The sequence below is a fragment of the Thamnophis sirtalis genome, unplaced genomic scaffold (genome assembly GCF_051295495.1).
Source record: "Thamnophis sirtalis isolate CommonGarterSnake01/CBP01778 unplaced genomic scaffold, rThaSir2_p1.2 scaffold_7, whole genome shotgun sequence".
In the NCBI taxonomy this organism is placed as follows: Eukaryota; Metazoa; Chordata; class Lepidosauria; order Squamata; family Natricidae; genus Thamnophis; species Thamnophis sirtalis.
The window spans coordinates 65591944-65608372 of NW_028261387.1; the positions used below are offsets into that span (position 1 = coordinate 65591944).

Consider the following 16429-nt stretch of genomic DNA (forward strand, 5'->3'; position numbering starts at 1 on the left):
CGACCCATTACTTCTAGTTCACTTCCCTAGCACACACTAGCATTGTTCAGTCACATTAGTGGCAGAAGGGATTCAACCTCATCTGTAAGCTATAGGAACAGTAGTGGAGTGATCACATATAATTTGCTTTACAGTCCTGTGCTTTGTGTGAGTTCAGACAGGGTCTTAAACAATATGCTTAAAAAAAAAAAGCTCAGTATTACTGTTTGATGACTGCAGCCCAAAAGAAACACAGAAAAATCTAAAATCTATTTGAAGTACTAGTTAAAAATATACTGATCCTTCAACTTTAAGAAGAAATACTGCCCATTGTTTAAGAAGAAGGCAGCAGAAGGTGTCACTGCATGAAAGCAACGATGTGAGAAGAGAAATAATAAAAGCTTAGGGCAGACGTTGCCCAAAATATCAATAATATTCTGAAGCAGATTGGTATTTATTCTTTTGAACATAAAACATGATATGATTTTGGCATAGTGACTTTCAAACATTTGTATGAGAGGAATTCAAAAAGGAGGCAATAGATTTCCATAGATTATCTGATGAGAACAGACACTTAATGGTGGAAGATAACAAATATATCAAACAAGCGAAGTAAAGACATGTGATAAAAAAAAAATTAACAAGCCACAGCAATATCATAGTCCTATAAACTAAATACAAAACTTCCTTGGTTCCCAAATACATATATATATATATTTGGTATCGTAAGCAACTTTTCAATGATAAATAAAAACTCAGTACAACAGCATAAACCAATAATTTTTAAGGCCTTATATTCAGTCTTGTTTTGTCTTTTTAACCAAAGTCCTATTAAGCATTCTATTTCAAATAAAACTCCAGCACATACAAAAGTACATTTGTTTTCTTCAATTAAAAAAAGCTGCTTCAATTTGTGTAATGGTGTTTAAAAACAGAGTCTTCACTATGCTCGCTGCGTTGAAAGTGATTACTCTAAAATGAGATTAGGATAGCAGACATTTTAATTTATAAACCTAGCTTTTTAGCAGCAGCAATAGTGTTTGTATGTGTGCGTGCAGTGCATGAGGCCAAGTGTAGTGTTCATGACACACAGCAGGTGTGTCAAACTTGTGGCAACACATCTTCATGTGAGGTATTGCAACTTTTTTCCCCTTTGCTAAACCAGGGGTGGGCATGGCCAGTGTGTGACGCATCTGGCCTGTGGGCTGTGAGTTTGATAACCTTACAAAGGGATGAAATTACGAAAAGAAATTAACATTTTAGGAAGATCTATGCTTGCTATGCAAATAAATTTTGCAAGATCTTCCATTTCATCTAGAAGTCCAATTTTTTTTCTTTTAAAATAAGAAATAGACACTGCTTTTCTGTGCATCTCTACAAGATTGGAAAAGATACAGAAAGACTAGCTTTAGCCAGTTAACATGATTGGATGATAAATATTTGGAACATCATTCCTCCAAAGATAAGACTGGCCTCTGCCCTGATGCTTTTCTACAAGGTCTTAAAGACATGGTTTTGTCAGAAAGCTTGAGGATCCCATTCTGAACCAGTCAAATGGCTTGTCTGCTTCTGTTGTTGCTGCACTAGGTGGTTTTAAATAAAAAAAATGTGGGTTTTTAAAATTATACACTGCTTGGTGTCACTCTGAGAATCAGGTGATCATATAAATTTGTTTAATAATAAATAAATTTCAAAAAATGCAATACGTAGTTATCTGTATTCATTAATAAAAGAATGAGATAAAATCTAATAATCCATTTGGCACTTTTGGTGGATTTCTAAAAAGAATTATACCTGTTGGCTGTATGATCAGAGTATGACAACTGCAATAATAGTTCTAGCTATGTATGATTGCATCATCTTCCATCTGGTAGAGCTTCAATCAAGGAAAAGGTTTTTTAGTATTCACACTTCCCCCCCCCCCTCCTAACACAGGATTTCATAACAAAAATAACCTATTTGACACCCTTCCTATATTCACCATACTATCTACTCTCTTCTTTCATTTTAGAAACCCAAGAAATAAAACCTATTTCTTCTCTATTTGCTAACATTACTAAATCTTAAGCATTTTGTAAGATGGTGTACTTAAAAGCACCCCAATTTTTGTGTCATTATTCATGCAACTGAATTTAAAAAGTGCATAATTTTTTTAAAGCCATCTTTAAAATTTGTTTGATCTGTTATCTGTCCTTGTAATCTAGAAGAGGTATGGATAAACAAAACATAAGCAATAACACTTCCAAGTACCATAACTATAGATCAAGATCATTATCAAATGATATCCATCATGCAGAAAATTTGTTTGCTGAACAAATGTGTTTGTTGCCGAAGAAATTGTAGATGACACCAGTGGCAAAAGTTACTTGTGTCATCTGATCCTTTTAACATTTAATTCATATTTCTTGATTTTAAAACATTTAAGAGATATTTTCCTCAGCTGGTAGTATAGAAGGGAAAACTGGATATCTTGAAGAAAAAAGGAAGAAAATATTTTGCTTGTAAAATACTCAAGCGCCAATCAGCAGAAATCAGCAATCTATACTAAACATTGTGGACAGACTTCAAGTAGAAATTAATATCCAATGTTAATATAAATAAATGCAGTATTACAAAGGATGCTCAGATATACATCTTTTTAACCACCATTGGAATGTGTTATTGTCCAAATAGTTGTTAGGATTATTTGGTAGTAGATCTTTTATTATGTACAAGGAAGTCAGAAACATCATGCCAAACATTACTGTTCTCATATAAGTAGGTCATGGATGATTGTAGTGATGGTTGTAGAGTGTGCCGGTGATACTCAAAGAGCCAAAGAACAATCCCCGAAACCACAGCAGCAAAAAGTGGAAAGGGATCTTGTTTGGGCTGTGGGATATAACCCTTCTCTACTGCCAATCTTGACAAGCCAAACAGGATACGAGATAATAGATACATATTTATCTGTTCAGGAAAAAATACTGAATTAAAATTAGGCAATTAGCACAACAGGAAAATGAGATTACTTGAAACAACTTTCAATTTAGGAGATCATCAAATGCTTTCATACCAAAATCAGTCTCTAATTTTAACTAGCCTTCTTGCATTTTCATAAGGTTCAGCAACAATTTACATCTATTTCTAAATCTAATGCTTGAAATATCAGCTGTAAATCCTTTCCCAGTTGCATGAAAACTGGTTTCAAAAGAAATGAAACTGTGTGTTAAGTACATTTCCTAAAAAGCATCCAAATTATACCAGGATTTTTTACAATGATAAATCAACATAGATAGGCATTCTTCTGCCACAATTATATACCTCTGTGAAGTATTGATTGTATTTTTTTTATCCCAGAAGAAATAATGCTTCTCTAAATGAGTTTACCATTTGAATAACAATACTGATATTTTGTTAAAATGTTCGTTGAGTGTGGTTAGCAAATAGATAGCAGATGTTCTTTATAGCAGGGCATGCCCTCTGGAATAAGATTGTCCCCAAAGACCCAAAGAGACCCCAGTCTACTATTGTTTATATCATCTGTGAAGACTTGGTTCTTCACCCAAGCTTTTGGTACATGAAAGTGAGACAACTCGCTTCATTCCACTTTCCACTTTTTATCTTGTATTAATGTTCTTTAATGTGATTGTTGTGATCCATCCAGAGTAGTTGAGAATTGGGTAGCATACAAACTTAACAAATTATAATGATTACTAATTCCTTTCTTAAAATTTGCTAGAGTGAAAGAAAGAGGCAAAAGAATTGTATTCAGATAAATTCACTACTACATCTGTGGCAGATATGCAAAAATTAATAATGGAAGAATGTGATGGTAGAATTTACTAAATTTCCCCAATTTCTCTTTCATTCTTCATTAGATCAGTATAACCATAAATCTAACACAAAACCACACAGTTGCTTACCTGGCTGTTAATATTATTATTTTCCCCAAACACTAACCAGCCCGCAATGAAGGCTGCGAGGAAAGAATGAAATGGAATCTTCTTTCCTTGCATTCGTGACTGCATGGCCATCAAACCCTTATAAGTGAATACAAAGTAGGCCAGGTTTTTGGAATGAGTATAGGTAGCTTGAAGCATTGCTTTCAATTTTTCCTTTAGGCTGAAGGGAAGAAACAAGGAACAATTATTACACATAATGCTATGTGTAATAACTTTTAAATAACTTTTAAAATGGCACTTTTAAAAACATTTATAGTTGTATAAACTATAACATTGGAATTAAAATTGAATTAACATGCAAAGAGTGGCTGTTAAGTTAAATCTGACATGACTAAGATTGTTAAAATTATTGAAAGTTCAAAGAAGGAAATTCTACTGATATCTACTAGGTCACCTCTATTATATTTAGCCAGAGAAGAAATCACAATTTGTACTAAAAGATTACAGATAGCCCTCGACTTACAACCACAATTGAGACCAGAATTTCCATTGCTAAAAAGGGTGTTTGTTGAGTCATGCCCAATTTAATGCCCTTGTTGCCACAGTTGTTAAGCAAATCACTGCCCTTATTAAGTAACTCAAAGGATTGTTAAGTAAGACTTTGCTTGTTGGAAGCTGGCTTCTGCTTCAAGAAGACTGCAAATGACGATCAAGTAACATAAATATATGTTGGTTACCAAGCACCCAAATTTCGATCATGTGAGTGTGGGGATGGTTGTAAGTCGCTATGATGATTGTAAGTATGAATACCAGTTGTAAGTCACTTTTTTTCAGTAATGTCGCTAATGGTTGTAAGTGGAGAACTACCTATATTTTAAAAAACATGCATACAAACATGCACACAAACAAGGTAGGCTTCTTCAACTTCTATGGGTTTATTATGTAAGATGATGTGAGAAATGTACCTTCCCCTTTTGAAGAGAAATGTCATTACCAAAGCATGAGGGGCACGGACTTTGGCTCCATAACTGTCAAAAATAAAGAAAATGCATAAAATTGTCAGTAAAATAAGGTTTAATGGGTATTTGAATGCAATTATTGCAAGTAAGCAATACTCTCAATTAAGAAACTGCCAAAAAGCCATCAGTAAACAGTCCAACCGAAGAATCTCTAAGACTGCCCCCACCCACATAGGCAGGCAAGACACCAGAATATAAACTGACAGCAAACAGTACTCCTTGCCTGCACTGATGAAGTTGCCTAGTTAGGGTAATGAAATACCTACAAAAAAAGCAAGCTCAAGAGAGCCCCAAGGATCCCTAATTTATGTAACTTGAAAACAGCATCAGCATCTTTCACAACTCCTTTGCCAGGTATATTGGGATATAAATTGCACAAACAGGTTTGAGTTTTTTCTACCCTAAAGACAACATGCTTGCCTAATATGGCACATAAAACTGAATACTCAAATTTACTGTCTTACTAAAACAATGTTCTTAAATCTCACGTTTAACTTCTTAGAATACTCATTATTATCATGGGGGAAATGATAACTAATGCTTTGAAAATATAGAAACAGCTAAGGACAGGAAGATAGTCTTGTTCATTAAGAGAACCAGAGTTTATTTCGAAGAAAAGAAACTTTACCCTTAAGCCACAAAGTTGCAGGAGCTGAGATAGGTAACTACTAAATAATGTATAAAATAACAATTGCTTTATTATGATAGTTGAATGAATGGATTTTGGAGATATCTACAAGAAGAAAACAAAAAGGATTTATTGGTAAGCATTAAATATGAATGATTAAAAATGAAATCCAGGTGTATCCAGATCTTAGAAGGCATCACCCAAGCTGACTGCTGTTTTATAAATGTATGTATACAGCAATGTTTTACCATAATACAGTATATACTGAACCAATATTGTCCTCTAAAAGGAAATGAAAACTTAATCTAATAGCAGACATATTATCACTTGGTCAGTAATACTTCTTTGAAGTCAACCATAATAACTTTGAAATGAGATGCAGATAAAGCATAAGAAGCAAACGTACTGATATATAAATAGCCAGGACCACTTTAAATTACCGGTATTTAAATTACCCCAGGTCTGATCGGTCACTCAATTTAGCTTGTGTCTATAATTTAAAACTTTATTTACAGAAGATTGGGAGAATCTGTCATTAGATTAAACTCCTATAGCTGCCCACACAAAACATCACTTACACCTATAAACAAAACATATCAGTAAAAAGGGTCCAGTTATTATTTTCTCACCAAGCAGCAGACACTACGAGGCGATCGGTATTGCAGCATCCCACAAAGTGGGGGGCTGTACAGAAGAGCGAAAGCAAAGTTGGAGACAGCTCAGCCAAGAGCAGTCAAGTGCAAATCTGCTTCCTCCCACTCAATTCTTAGCGAAATCAGAGTAAATACTCGTGCACGATCGCCCTTTCGGCGATAGTTTCGATTAGGAATGCGAAAGAAAGACGGTTTCCCAGCTCGAACTTACACCGCTCCGTTGCGGAAGCCCTTGAGCACCGCCAGCGTGGTCTGATATCTCCGCTGCTGCAAGAGAGAATTGACGGTGTAGAGCAAAGTCTTGAGAATCGTCTGATCGCCCATCGCCTCAGCTTTGACACCTGCGATCTGGCAGCCAGTCAATCCGGGGAAACAACTCGATTGAAACACAAAATGCATAGGAGTAGAGCTCCATAATAATGTCCAAGCGGAAAACCAACCCCTGGATTTTAGCTCCGCTCTAATTTTATGAACTCGCGAGAAGATTTAAATTAATAGACAAAGAAAAATGTACCGTCCCGTAATTATAACTTTTCCTTTAATGGTTACTCAAGTGGAAACTTTCTCTCTATGTCTGCATCTTTAAAAGAAGGCGTGAAGTCGGTCGTTTAAGAACCAGACCGAATTGCAACAATAGTATTACTAAAGTACAGCATTTTTAGAAGCCATGTCATCACAATTATCATTACGAATATTATGGGAAATTAATCTATTTTGCAGAAATGTAACATCGCTTTGTCTTAAAGCCCCAATTTTACAATATGGACTAATAATTATGTTCTATATTGTCAATGGATTGGATCTGATTGGAATAGAAGATTACCAAATCCCAGGGGTTCAAATTAGATTGGAAATTTAAAACACACAGAGAGAAATACCTACACACTAATGCCCCAAGAAGGTAGTGATAAACCATTTTAAAACAGTGCCAAGAAAACTATATGGAACTGTCTTATGACTTTTAATAAAAAAGATGTTTGTTGGAAAAGATTCTACCAGACTCCTGATTTCCCCCCCCCCACACACACACACACAGAACCGCCCCCTTTAATGAAGTTAACCAGATATTTCCTTTCTATGTTTTCATATTTTCACTTGTGGCAGAGTTTTGTTTTCTAAAGCTTGAAAGTATTATTTTAATAGAGATAATAACATGAATGAAAAGCAACACAATTTTCTCTCTTTGCTTTATAATTTATTTTATAGATGGAGCCAGATCACATGACACTGAATTTTAAAAAATTCTCATTATTTATGAGTATGTTTCATTTCCCCCCTTTAAACAATATTGTGTTAAAAGTAAACAGGTAGTTTATATGAAAATAGGATATCAGTTTTACTGCCTTTCTTGTCAATCAGGTACTTGGTGTCTCTGGTGAGGAAGTGGAATTTTTTTTAATGTTGGCTTGAGAAAGATTTCAAAGCAAAATGTTTTGACAGAGAATAGAGTGAGCCCCTAAATCCCTCCCAATGCCCCCCCCACGTGGATTAAGCACCAATAGTTTATAAATTTGTCAATCTGATAAAAATAGTTTTTAAGTGCAATTAGTCAAAAGGCATTATAGAAAAAGGCTGGAAGAAAAAATGGAGTATAGATTGGACAAAATGCCGATCCCACTCTAATTCACTGAATTTTATAGGGTCTCTTGGTTATAAGGCTGAATTACTTTATGGATTTAAGTCAAGAGATATGGTCATGTCACCCTGCCCTCTGATAGATCACAAAGATGTTAACAGTTCCTGCTGGCTCAATATGTCTCTATTAATAAATCATGCCAGATGCTATATCAAAATGTAGCCTTTGTTTTGATAGGGTGCATTTCCATTTTCTGAGAGGGATTTCAACTTTCTGATTCTCATCAGTGTTATTCACAAAGAAAATTTCCCCACTGCTCTTTAACACTTGGATTTCTTTTCAGGGCTGGCTCCCTTCCCATAGAGGCCATTGCTGAGACTACACATAGTGTAACATGAATATTGTCTTATAGCAGTTCTGAAATATCATAGCAGAAAGCTAGGGTGGTGAGCATCATTTAGAGTTGTTGAGCATATCTGAAATTTTGAGAACATGTTCTGGGTGTTTCAGAAAATTACTCCCATAGTGAAAATCTCATCAGGTTTGGTTGTGGCTAAATATCTGGCAGAAAGTGACAGCATACTGTAACTCTATTATCCTACACCTGCCTTTGGTGGCTGAGTCTAAACATTACACTAAATATATAAGTACCCTACATTACATTCTGCTACAATAACTTTTAGGCTGCACATATTGAATGCATGTCCAAATCCTTAGTTGAATAATACCTTTATTGGGATCAATAAAAAGGTACAAAGTATCATAGAAACTTCCAGGTTCTCCAATGAATGAGTCATGCAAGATGATTCAAAAAAGGAGGAATGGATGAAGAGGCATTGAAGACCCAAAATCTGGACAAATGTTCCAGCCATGGGACCTCCTGTTCAAATTCAATCTGAAATGGAATTAGTACAACAGCATAAACCAATAATTTTTAAGGCCTTATAATCAGTCTTGTTTTGTCTTTTTAACCAAGGTCCTATTAAGCATCCTATTTCAAATAAAACTCCAGCACATACAAAAGTACATTTGTTTTCTTCAATTAAAAAAAGCTGTTTCAATTTGTGTAATGGTGTTTAAAAACAGAGTCATCACTATGCTCGCTGTGTTGAAAGTGATTACTCTAAAATGAGATTAGGATAGCAGACATTTTAATTTATAAACCTAGCTTTTTAGCAGCAGCAATAGTGTGTGTATGTGTGCGTGCAGTGCATGAGGCCAAGTGTAGTATTTATGACACAACAGGTGTGTCAAACTTGTAGCAACACATCTTCATGTGAGGTATTGCAACTTTTTTCCCCTTTGCTAAACCAGAGGTGGGCATGGCCAGTGTGTGATGCATCTGGCTTGTGGGCTGTGAGTTTGATAACTTTACAAAGGGATGAAATTACGAAAAGAAATTAACATTTTAGGAAGATCTATGCTTGCTATGCAAATAAATTTTGCAAGATCATCCATTTCATCTAGAAGTCCAATTTTTTGTTCTTTTAAAATAAGAAATTTTCTGTGCATCTCTACAAGACTGGAAAAGATACAGAAAGACTAGCTTTAGCCAGTTAACATGATTGGATGATAAATATTTGGAACATCATTCCTCCAAAGATAAGACTGGCCTCTACCCTGATGCTTTTCTACAAGGTCTTGAAGACATGGTTTTGTCAGAGGGCTTGAGGATGCCATTCTGAACCAGTCAAATGGCTTGTCTGATTCTGTTGTGGCTGCACTAGGTGGTTTTAAATTTAAAAAAAATGTGGATTTTTAAAATTATACACTGCTTGGAGTCACTCTGAGAATCAGGTGATCATATAAATTTGTTTAATAATAAATAAATTTCAAAAAATGCAATACAGTGTTATCTGTATTCATTAATAAAAGAATGAGATAAAATCTAATAATCCATTTGGCACTTTTGGTGTATTACTAAACATAATTATACCTGTTGGCTGTATGATCAGAGAATGACAACTGCAATAATAGTTCTAGCTATGTATGATTGCATCATTTTCCATCTGGTAGAGCTTCAATCAAGGAAAAGATTTTTTAGTATTCACACTTTTGCCCCCCTCCCCCCATAACACAGGATTTCATAACAAGAATAACCTATTTGACACGCTTCCTATATTCACCATACTATCTACTCTCTTCTTTCATTTTAGAAACCCAAGAAATAAAACCTATTTCTTCTCTATTTGCTAACATTACTAAATCTTAAGCATTTTGTAAGATGGTGTACTTAAAAGCACCCCAATTTTTGTGTCATTATTTATGCAACTGAATTTAAAAAATGCATAATTTTTTAAAAGCCATCTTTAAAATTTGTTTGATCTGTTATCTGTCCTTATAATCTAGAAAAGAGGTATGGATAAACAAAACATAAGCAATAACACTTCCAAATACCATAACTACAGATCAAGATCATTATCAAATGATATCCATCATGCAGAAAATTTGTTTGCTGAACAAATGTGTTTGTTGCCGAAGAAATTGTAGATGACACCAGTTGCAAAAGTTACTTGTGTCATCTGATCCTTTTAACATTTAATTCATATTTCTTGATTTTAAAACAATTAAGAGATATTTTCCTCAGCTGGTAGTATAGAAGGGGAAACTGGATATCTTGAAGAAAAAAGGAAGAAAATATTTTGCTTGTAAAATACTCAAGCGCCAATCAGCAGAAATCAGCAATCTATACTAAACATTGTGGACAGACTTCAAGTACAAATTAATATCCAATGTTAATATAAATAAATGCAGTATTACAAAGGATGCTCAGATATACATCTTTTTAACCACCATTGGAATGTGTTATTATCCAAATAGTTGTTAGGATTATTTGGTAGTAGATCTTTTATTATGTACAAGGAAGTCAGAAACATCATGCCAAACATTACTGTCCTCATATAAGTAGGTCATGGATGATTGTAGTGATGGTTGTAGAGTGTGCCGGTGATACTCAAAGAGCCAAAGAACAATCCCCCAAACCACAGCAGCAAAAAGTGGAAAGGGATCTTGTTTGGGCTGTGGGATATAACCCTTCTCTACTGCCAATCTTGACAAGCCAAACAGGATACGAGATAATAGATACATATTTATCTGTTCAGGAAAAATACTGAATTAAAATTAGGCAATTAGCACAACAGGAAAATGAGATTACTTGAAACAACTTTCAATTTAGGAGATCATCAAATGCTTTCATACCAAAATCAGTCTCTAATTTTAACCAGCCTGCTTGCATTTTCATAAGGTTCAGCAACAATTTACATCTATTTCTAAATCTAATGCTTGAAATATCAGCTGTAAATCCTTTCCCAGTTGCATGAAAACTGGTTTCAAAAGAAATGAAACTGTGTGTTAAGTACATTTCCTAAAAAGCATCCAAATTATACTAGGATTTTTTACAATGATAAATCAACATAGATAGGCATTCTTCTGCCACAATTATATACCTCTGTGAAGTATTGGTTGTATTTTTTTTTTATCCCAGAAGAAATAATGCTTCTCTAAATGAGTTTACCATTTGAATAACAATACTGATATTTTGTTAAAATGTTCATTGAGTGTGGTTAGCAAATAGATAGCAGATGTTCTTTATAGCAGGGCGTGCCCTCTGGAATAGGATTGTCCCCAAGACCCAAAGAGACCCCAGTCTACTATTGTTTATATCATCTGTGAAGACTTGGTTCTTCACCCAAGCTTTTGGTACATGAAAGTGAGACCACTCGCTTCATTCCACTTTCCACTTTTTATCTTGTATTAATGTTCTTTAATGTGATTGTTGTGATCCATCCAGAGTAGTTGAGAATTGGGTAGCATACAAACTTAACAAATTATAATGATTACTAATTCCTTTCTTAAAATTTGCTAGAGTGAAAGAAAGAGGCAAAAGAATTGTATTCAGATAAATTCACTACTACATCTGTGGCAGATATGCAAAAATTAATAATGGAAGAATGTGATGGTAGAATTTACTAAATTTCCCCAATTTCTCTTTCATTCTTCATTAGATCAGTATAACCATAAATCTAACACAAAACCACACAGTGGCTTACCTCGTTGTTAATATTATTATTTTCCCCAAACACTAACCAGCCCACAATGAAGGCTGCGAGGAAAGAATGAAATGGAATCTTCTTTCCTTGCATTCGTGACTGCATGGCCATCAAACCCTTATAAGTGAATACAAAGTAGGCCAGGTTTTTGGAATGAGTATAGGTAGCTTGAAGAATTGCTTTCAATTTTTCCTTTAGGCTGAAGGGAAGAAACAAGGAACAATTATTACACATAATGCTATTTCCCTGGAAATATTATAAATCAATTATAATATTTATTGGTCATTGCTTCTGATGTACATTAAAAAGTAATAATGATCTTCATTTCACTTTCAGAAAATATTTGAAAACTAAAGCCACATAAAAAATCTGTTTCTAATAAAAGAGCATGAATATGTTTTCTCATCAATGTACTTTTAAAATGGCACTTTTAAAAACATTTATAGTTGTATAAACTATAACATTGGAATTAAAATTGAATTAACATGCAAAGAGTGGCTGTTAAGTTAAATCTGACATGACTAAGATTGTTAAAATTATTGAAAGTTCAAAGAAGGAAATTCTACTGATATCTACTAGGTCACCTCTATTATATTTAGCCAGGAGAACATCTGTACATCAAAGAATCTTCAACTACAGAGTTACATTAACAATGGATAAGATTGCAATGTTATTTCTACATAAGGGCTGATATGATTACAGCATAATCTGCATTGGATCTAGTGAAACTCGCTTGAGAATATATATGCAAAATTGTATTGTTAGATTGCCATCATAACACCACCACCCCTGATTTCCTAGAAAATGTTGTTTCTATGGATAAATATCCATAGTATTAAATATATTTATAGTCTGATTTAAGTACAAAAAGGATGACAAACTCTTCTTTTTCTGTCCTAATATATTTAATTTAGCAAAAAAAATTGCAAACAGAAACATTAAGAATGCAGAGAAGAAATCACAATTTGTACTAAAAGATTACAGATAGCCCTCGACTTACAACCACAATTGAGACCAGAATTTCCATTGCTAAACAGGGTGTTTGTTGAGTCATGCCCAATTTAATGCCCTTTTTGCCACAGTTGTTAAGAAAAACGCTGCCCTTATTAAGTAACTCAAAGGATTGTTAAGTAAGTCTTTGCTTGTTGGAAGCTGGCTTCTGCTTTAAGACTGCAAATGACGATCAAGTAACATAAATATATGTTGGTTGCCAAGCACCCAAATTTCGATCATGTGAGTGTGGGGATGGTTGTAAGTCGCTATGATGATTGTAAGTATGAGTACCAGTTGTAAGTCACTTTTTTTCAGTAATGTTGCTAATGGTTGTAAGTGGAGAACTACCTATATTTTAAAAAACATGCATACAAACATGCACACAAACAAGGTAGGCTTCTTCAACTTCTATGGGTTTATTATGTAAGATGATGTGAGAAATGTACCTTCCCCTTTTGAAGAGAAATGTCATTACCAAAGCATGAGGGGCACGGACTTTGGCTCCATAACTGTCAAAAATAAAGAAAATGCATAAAATTGTCTGTAAAATAAGGTTTAATGGGTATTTGAATGCAATTATTGCAAGTAAGCAATACCCTCAATTAAGAAACTGCCAAAAAGCCATCAGTAAACAGTCCAACCGAAGACTCTTTAAGACTGCCCCCACCCACATAGGCAGTCAAGACACCAGAATATAAACTGACAGCAAACAGTACTCCTTGCCTGCACTGATGAAGTTGCCTAGTTAGGGTAATGAAATACCTACAAGAAAAGCAAGCTCAGAGAGCCCCAAGGATCCCTAATTTATGTAACTTGAAAACAGCATCAGCATCTTTCACAACTCCTTTGCCAGGTATATTGGGATATAAATTTTAAGTATTTTAGGTATTTATTAATATTTGTATGCCGCCCTTTTCCCTGGGGGGACTCAGGGCGGCTCACAATTCAGAAGGAGGGGGGGACAAACCAAGTTACATATAGGACAGTACTTCATTAAAAAACACAACACTCATACTATTCGGGTACGGTGAGGTCTTTAGTCCCAGGCCTGTCGGGACAGCCAGGTTTTAAGGGCTATGCGGAAGGTCTGGAGGGTGGTGAGGGTACGAATCTCCACGGGGAGTTCGTTCCATAGGGTCGGAGCTGCCATAGAGAAGGCTCTCCTCCGCGTGGTTGCCAGTCGACATTGACTGGCTGATGGAACTCGGAGGAGGCCTAATCTGTGGGATCTAATTGGTCGAGTGGAGGTAATTGGCAGTAGGCGGTCTCTCAAGTACCCAGATCCAATACCATGAAGGGCTTTGTAGGTGACAACTAGCACCTTGAAGCGTACCCGGAGATCAACAGGCAGCCAGTGCAGCTCGCGGAGGATAGGTGTTACGTGGGTGAAACGAGGTGCACCCACAATCGCTCGTGCGGCCGCGTTCTGGACTAGCTGAAGTCGCCGAATACTCTTCAAGGGCAGCCGCATGTAGAGCACGTTGCAGTACTCCAGCCTAGAGGTCACAATTGCACAAACAGGTTGAGTTTTTTCTACCCTAAAGACAACATGCTTGCCTAATATGGCACATAAAACTGAATACTCAGATTTACTATCTTACTAAAACAATGTTGTTAAATCTCCTCACGTTTATCTTCTTAGAATACTCATTATTACCATGGGGGAAATGATAACTAATGCTTTGAAAATATAGAAACAGCTAAGGACAGGAAGATAGTCTTGTTCATTAAGAGAACCAGAGTTTATTTTGAAGAAAAGAAACTTTACCCTTAACACCTGAGATGATTTTAAAATATCAAGCCACAAAGTTGCAGGAGCTGAGATAGGTAACTACTAAATAATGTATAAAATAACAATTGCTTTATTATGATAGTTGAATGAATGGATTTTGGAGATATCTACAAGAAGAAAACAAAAAGGATTTATTGGTAAGCATTAAATATGAATGATTAAAAATGAAATCCAGGTGTATCCAGATCTTAGAAGGCATCACCCAAGCTCACCTGCTGTTTTATAAATGTATGTATACAGCAATGTTTTACCATAATACATTATATACTGAACCAATATTGTCCTCTAAAAGGAAATGAAAACTTAATCTAATAGCAGACATATTATCACTTGGTCAGTAATACTTCTTTGAAGTCAACCATAATAACTTTGAAATGAGATGCAGATAAAGCATAAGAAGCAAACGTACTGATATATAAATAGCCAGGACCATTTTAAATTACCGGTATTTAAATTACCCCAGGTCTGATCGGTCACTCAATTTAGCTTGTGTCTATAATTTGAAACTTTATTTACAGAAGATTGGGAGAATCTGTCATTAGATTAAACTCCTATAGCTGCCCACACAAAACATCACTTACACCTATAAACAAAACATATCAGTAAAAAGGGTCCAGTTATTATTTTCTCACCAAGCAGCAGACACTACGAGGCGATCGGTATTGCAGCATCCCACAAAGTGGGGGCTGTAAAGAAGAGCGAAAGCAAAGTTGGAGACAGCTCAGCCAAGAGCAGTCAAGTGCAAATCTGCTTCCTCCCACTCAATTCTTAGCGAAATCAGAGTAAATACTCGTCCATGATCACCCCTTCGGCGATAGTTTCGATTAGGAATGCGAAAGAAAGACGGTTTCCCAGCTCGAACTTACACCGCTCCGTTGCGGAAGCCCTTGAGCACCGCCAGCGTGGTCTGATATCTCCGCTGCTGCAAGAGAGAATTGACGGTGTAGAGCAAAGTCTTGAGAATCGTCTGATCGCCCATCGCCTCAGCTTTGACACCTGCGATCTAGCAGAAGGTCAATCCGGGGAAACAACTCGACTAAAACACAAAATTCATAGGAGTAGAGCTCCAGGAAATAATGTCCAAGCGGAAAACCAACCCCTGGAATTTAGTTCCGCTCTAATTTTATAAATTCGCGAGAAGATTTAAGTTAATAGACAAAGGAAAATGTACCATCCCGTAATTATAACTTTTCCTTTCCCGGCTGCTCAAGCGGAAACTCTTTCTCTCTATGTCTGCATCTTTACAAGAAGGCGTGAAGTCGGTCGTTTAAGAACCAGACCGAATTGCAACAATAGTATTACTAAAGTACAGCATTTTCAGAAGCCATGTCATCACAACTATCATTACGAATATTATGGGAAATTAATCTATTTTGCAGAAATGTAACATCCCTTTGTCTTAAAGCCCCAATTTTACAATATGGACTAATAATTATGTTCTATATTGTCAATGGATTGGATCTGATTGGAATAGAAGATTACCAAATCCCAGGGGTTCAAATTAGATTGGAAATTTAAAACACACAAGAGAGAAATACATACACACTAATGCCCCAAGAAGGTAGTGATAAACCATTTTAAAACAGTGCCAAGAAAATTATATGGAACTGTCTTATGACTTTTAATAAAAAATATGTTTGTTGGAAAAGATTCTACCAGACTCCTGATTCCCCCCCCCCAACCGCCCCCTTCAATGAAGTTAACCAGATACTTCCTTTTCTATGTTTTCATATTTTCACTTGTGGCAGAGTTTTGTTTTCTAAAGCTTGAAAGTATTATTTTACTAGAGATAACAACATGAATGAAAAGCAACACAATTTTCTCTCTTTGCTTTATAATTTATTTTATAGATGGAGCCA

The 16429-nt window shown here is 35.4% G+C and overlaps 2 protein-coding genes across 4 annotated transcripts; both read right to left on the reverse strand.

Moving 5' to 3' along the window:
- Nucleotides 1-1567: 1567 nt before the first annotated feature.
- On the reverse strand, nt 1568-6511 carry LOC148044702 (peroxisomal membrane protein 4-like). Of its 2 annotated transcripts, XM_087720321.1 has the most exons (4): nt 6372-6511; nt 4826-4888; nt 3882-4080; nt 1572-2925 (listed from the first exon to the last, which is right to left on the reverse strand). In XM_087720321.1, the coding sequence occupies exons 1-4, from the start codon at nt 6482-6484 to the stop codon at nt 2662-2664; spliced, it is 639 nt and encodes a 212-aa protein (XP_087576447.1). In that variant the 5' UTR covers nt 6485-6511; the 3' UTR covers nt 1572-2661. The 2 variants fall into 2 exon arrangements, with proteins under 2 accessions (XP_087576449.1, XP_087576447.1); XM_087720323.1 differs by lacking the exon at nt 4826-4888 and having other exon boundaries at nt 1568-2925.
- Nucleotides 6512-9523: 3012 nt separating this feature from the next.
- Nucleotides 9524-16131, reverse strand: LOC106553269 (peroxisomal membrane protein 4). 2 transcript variants are annotated; one of them, XM_087720324.1, is made up of 4 exons: nt 15437-16130; nt 13225-13287; nt 11786-11984; nt 9524-10829 (listed from the first exon to the last, which is right to left on the reverse strand). In XM_087720324.1, the coding sequence occupies exons 1-4, from the start codon at nt 15547-15549 to the stop codon at nt 10566-10568; spliced, it is 639 nt and encodes a 212-aa protein (XP_087576450.1). In that variant the 5' UTR covers nt 15550-16130; the 3' UTR covers nt 9524-10565. The 2 variants fall into 2 exon arrangements, with proteins under 2 accessions (XP_087576450.1, XP_087576451.1); XM_087720325.1 differs by lacking the exon at nt 13225-13287 and having other exon boundaries at nt 15437-16131.
- Nucleotides 16132-16429: the final 298 nt, after the last annotated feature.

Excerpts from the sequence above, each read along its gene's own strand:
- LOC148044702 (XM_087720321.1), bottom strand. The coding sequence starts at position 6,484 with ATGGGCGATCAGACGATTCTCAAGACTTTGCTCTACACCGTCAATTCT. Across the intron at positions 4,889-6,371 it reads GGCTTCCGCAACGGAGCGGT|TTATGGAGCCAAAGTCCGTG; the intron begins GTAAGTTCGAGC and ends TATTTTTGACAG. Across the intron at positions 2,926-3,881 it reads ATAATAATATTAACAGCCAG|ATAAATATGTATCTATTATC; the intron begins GTAAGCAACTGT and ends TTTCCTGAACAG.
- LOC106553269 (XM_087720324.1), bottom strand. The coding sequence starts at position 15,549 with ATGGGCGATCAGACGATTCTCAAGACTTTGCTCTACACCGTCAATTCT. Across the intron at positions 11,985-13,224 it reads TTTCTCTTCAAAAGGGGAAG|CCTAAAGGAAAAATTGAAAG; the intron begins GTACATTTCTCA and ends TCTTCCCTTCAG. Across the intron at positions 10,830-11,785 it reads ATAATAATATTAACAACGAG|ATAAATATGTATCTATTATC; the intron begins GTAAGCCACTGT and ends TTTCCTGAACAG.